At 35.0% G+C, this 5001-nt stretch overlaps 1 protein-coding gene across 1 annotated transcript; it reads right to left on the bottom strand.

Annotated features, from left to right (window-relative positions):
- Positions 1 to 2824: 2824 nt before the first annotated feature.
- On the bottom strand, positions 2825 to 4054 carry LOC145017304 (uncharacterized). Its single transcript, XM_078975355.1, has one exon. The coding sequence runs from the start codon at positions 4042 to 4044 to the stop codon at positions 3073 to 3075; it is 972 nt and encodes a 323-aa protein (XP_078831481.1). The 5' UTR covers positions 4045 to 4054; the 3' UTR covers positions 2825 to 3072.
- Positions 4055 to 5001: the final 947 nt, after the last annotated feature.

Raw genomic sequence — 5001 nt, 5'->3', positions numbered from 1 at the left:
TAAACCCAAAAATCGAATTTTGCAGGTTTGTTTCAGTTAAACAAGCAACAATTTAAAGAAAACCAAGCTAGGCTCTGATACCACTGATGGGTTTTAACCATAAGAACTTTCCTATGTGCGCATGCAAAACCCTAATGCTCGGATCTAGGCTTTCTAATTAAACATGCTTTGAATCCAAGACTTCTAATGGCTAATTAGGTCAAATAACAATATTGAAACAGATCTAGAATCATAACTTTGAGTTCCTTGTTGATCTTGTTTGTCTTGGAGCTTCTAGAGTCACAAATGTCACTCCTATAATGGCTTACAAACACCAATAGCAAGCAAGATGATTTAGGAGAGAGGAGAGGGGAGGAATTCGGCCAGAGTTCTCTTACTTTAGATGGTGTGTCGAATTCCCTCACCCCTAGGGTCTATTTATACTTGTAGACTCCTTAAGGGTTTCAACCTAAACCCTAATTGGATAATCTTCTCTTAAGGCTATCCAAATCCATTCCATAGATAACCCTATGGACGATTTTGGCTTATCCAAGCCCTAGAAATCGTCCATCCTATCTAGGATAAGGATTTATAGTCTAAAGTGTAACTATCAAACAATTGACAGTTTATACCCTCTTATTTAATTAATCTCTTTAAGTCACCAAATTAATTCTAATTAATTCATGACTTACATTAATCAAATAACCAAATATTATTCCTTTATAATATTTACTCTCTTTTAACAAATCATCCATCAAGTTGCTATGGTGAAGGCAACCCAAAAGGACCATGCACAACCGAATATAGTTACAGTCTTAGACACTATTCCAACAATTGTGTCATTCGGAAGACTCGACCACCGTCTTGCCACATGGCACGATGTGCTCTCGGGTCACCATGTCATCATGTCAAGTGTTTTCTTGAAATCTACGAAAAGCAATAGCTTTCGCATATGAGCTCCATTTCAAGGTCATTTATATCTACGCGTAAGTAATTTTGATTACTACAACTTTCCTTTAGACCTCAACAACTAATTCTCGTTTTATTTTAAATTCATATTTTTATAGAGATTAGACTGTTAAAGTCCGTGCGAAAATCATAACTTCTTCATACAAACTTCGTTCTTGACTATCTCTATATCGGCATGTTTGTATTTACGAAATCCTTAACTCTCGTTTACATTGTTTTGTTAACAATCAGCCGATCTAAATTTTGAATTTTGTATCGCACACAATTGTACTGTGTCACATTGAAACTTCGAAAAATCACAACTTTCTCATACAAAATTAGATTTTGACGTCTTTCATATGCATGATTTTGCTTTTACGATTACTATGACTTTTGTTTAGATTACTTAGGCTAATAAGCAACTAATCTCCGATTCACTTATTAGACACACTTTGTCGTATAGAGTGAATGCAAAATTTCGAAAAATCATAAGTTATTCATTTGAAGTCAGATTTAAACATCTTTTTATATCTATGAAAACTGAATTAACGTCTACTACATGTTTATGATGATTATTTTGGTTAAAAATTAATATATTTCCACTTTGAATTTTCTAAACAAACAGTTATATTAAATTTTATTATAAAATGAAAACGGTGTGTTACAAAAGTTTGTCTTGAATTCAATTTTTAGGGTTCTAGGAAACTCTTACTAAGATTAAAAAATTTCAATGCCACATGAACTTTGAATGAACACCTTTGGTTTTATTCTGACGAAGCATTCAAAAAAAATCTTTAATTTATTTGTGTACTAGTGATAGTCACTTCATCTTTGAAGGTTTTTGGTGAACACGTAGAGCATAAATAATTAGATTTTTTGTATTTTGACAAATGAATGCGAAAAATGGTGTAAAGGATTGGATTTTTAATTTTGTAAATACAACGTCATTTACAATTTGTGCAATTTATTCTTATTGCTTATAAAGTTTGTAAACCATCTTAGTTTTAGAAAATCATCCGATTACATTAGACACTAATATTAGGGTGGAGGAAATCATTCTTTTCCAACTCTCTTAATCCTTTTGCTAAATAAAGTTCACATCGTTTTTTTTTTGAACCTTTTTTTTTTTTTTTTTTTTCATATTTTCTAACCCACTACACAATGAACTTATCTTTCTTAACCTACATTTTTTTTTTCATATTTCACAACTCACTACACAATGAACTTATCTTTCTTAACATTCACAACCCTCTCACTTTTGTTTAAAAAAAAATATTAAAACATTTACTAAAGCAATAATTGAAATTGTTAATTGATAACTGAAATGGTTAATCGAGCTCCTAAAACGATGATTAAAATTTTAAAATGATAGTTAAAATCCTATTGTATAAACTGAAGCATGTGGTACAAGATGAAACCATCAAGTCTCACCCTCCCTAACCCGTTAGACTATCTGCAATACCTTCAACGAACATGTTTGTTGTCGACGTGGCTACAGACCACGACTGTGCACACCATCCCGCCGATTTGTGGTTGGGCATTGTCGTGGTAATTAGTGGTGGGGAGAACGGAAGACCACAACCAATCAGCTTCTTCTTCTCTTAGGCGTCAACGTTCTTCTTCTTCTTCTCTCTCTTTTCTTTCCTTCTCTCATTTGTGTTCATGGTCGTCACCAGTACACCAACAATGGTTTGTGGTTCGTGATGGTCCTTATGGTTTGTTGTTCGTCCTATATACCATGGAGGAGTCGAGGGACCACTGGTCGCCGGAAACCCCCCATATGGACCAGAGTGTGTATCCTTAAGTTCAAATTTGTTTTTTGTTTTGTTTTTTTTTGTTTTTTTTTTTTTTTTTTCAAAAAATGAATATGAAAAGTTGAAAGCAGAAGACTAAAACATTGACAAATAGGCCATTTTTTACAATGTTGTGATGGCCATCTACAGACAAAATTTACTAAATCCAGAAATATTTACAAAAATAAGCTCTATGAATAAAAACAGAAAATAAATAGAAAAAGAAAAAAGAAAAAAAGAAAACGAATATAAAAACATCCGATAGTATCTTTGACTGTTTCCATCACACAGAAATTCTGATGAACAATCCACGTCAGTTTACCAAACTTCAACTGTGGGCCCACCAGTTAACCTATAGTCCACGGCGTCCTGAATCCAACGAATGACGCGCAGCCACCTCATCATCATCATCGGAACCTCCCCACGACGCCGTTCTCCGCCCTGACGCAAACCGCATCATACCTCCTAAAGCAGGCGGTGCAGAAGGCGTCTCCGGTTCGCTCTTAACGGGCTTCACAGTCACGTAAATCTTTCTTGAAACGGAATTTTCTGCAGGTTCTTTGAGTTTTTCTGAGGATTTACCGTTTTTCTTCCGGCGGTGACCTTCAGAACGGAATAACGACGTTATACGAGACATAAAGCCAGCTTTGTGTGGTCTACTTGTTCCTGATCGTTGACTAGCAGACTTCTCCGGTTGATTCGCTTGTGCAGATGACCTCCTACGGCTGCGGCACCTCCTCGATCTAACTCTCCCAATACACGAAACCTTCGGCGAAGACGGCTCCGTCACCAGAACCGTCGTTGGAGCCTTTCCGACGGAATTCGACCGCTTCGGAAATAGCCGTATGTTAGCCGGTTTACACTGCCTACGCTTGGATTCAACGTAAGTCATCTTCTGCGTCTTCGGTAATCCAATAATCGCAGGTTTTGATTTCAAAGTCATTGAATACCTCTGCGAGTTCGAATTCGAGTGGCTAGGGTTCACATTCGGATTCAAATTCATTGAATTCGAGTTTCCTTTAGTAGATTCCTTCCGTTCTAAAAAAGCATTCCGATCAAACCAGTCGAATTCGGCGTCCTTCGATAGCCAGAACGATTCCGGCGGAAAATCCGGCGTAACTTCAACTACCGTGCTGTGTGGAATATCCAGATCTTCCGGCGCGTATCCACGTCCATCCGCCAACGTCTCGCAAGCAATCTTCCGATCACCACCGCCATCTCCTCCACCGCAGACCAAAACAAGTGATTCTGAATCAGCCTGTTGCATTCTAAGGAAGCAAAATCCAATATATAAATTCTGTTTGTTTGTTTGAGTAATGAGCATGAAAATAAAGAAAATGAAAGCAAGGGTTTTATACTAGATGAGATGAGATATTCTTTTTAAATTTTAAATTATTTTCTCTTTTCTCCGAGCGTGACTTTTGCGTGTCTACACTTCTTTTCTCTAGAAGTTTAGATATTGCTCCCACCGTGTCACAACTCACAATAGTACGTAATTTGCATTATACTTTATTACAAAGTATTTTATTTATTTATATAAACTATTAAACAAAGTGCAATAAATACTGAGTTTTAGAACTGAACCAAAAAAAAAATGTTATATTATGTGAGCACTAAAATAAAAGAAATTATGTTTTTGATCGAAGTAATAAATGATAACGATTGAAGGAATGAAGTGTGTTCCTCGTTGTCTCCGAGTGTTTCTAAGTAAGAGATTATGTCATCTTATCTAGACGTATTATATTTCTAAAACTGAATCTTGGTTTACTCGTTTCCTCATTCCTTAGTAGCCACCATCTACATAACAATATTAAATTAGAACTCTGATTAAAGTACTGGATTCGGTTGTTGGATATACACCATTTATTGTTATTTATTTAGAGAAATATTTATTTGTTTAGTATATGTATTTAATGGCATAAAGAACCGACAAGAGTTTAATTGGATGATTAAGTTCATGTTCAATACAAAGTATAAATAATAAATCCAAATTAGTTTTAGCACCCGAAATGGCGAAATCATAAACTTTTAATGTTATAATAATAATTTTTATCGTCTTATTGTCACAAGAAGCGTGAAGACTAATTATTTGCTTAATTTCCGTTAGAAGTTCCAGAAGTGTTGCTTGATGTTATGGCAGGAAGATTCAAGAACAAATATATACGGCAAATAAGTTTTACTATTCAAAGCTTACTATTTGTTGGTATTAGGCTAATGGGTTTGTTTTATAATGGAGTTTTGACTTTAACTATATATATTAAATTAGATTTGAAATTTGAAC

The sequence above is a fragment of the Lactuca saligna genome, chromosome 9, assembly GCF_052625555.1.
Source record: "Lactuca saligna cultivar CGN05327 chromosome 9, ASM5262555v1, whole genome shotgun sequence".
Lineage (NCBI taxonomy): Eukaryota > Viridiplantae > Streptophyta > Magnoliopsida > Asterales > Asteraceae > Lactuca > Lactuca saligna.
This window is presented reverse-complemented; position numbering and strand designations above follow the sequence as displayed.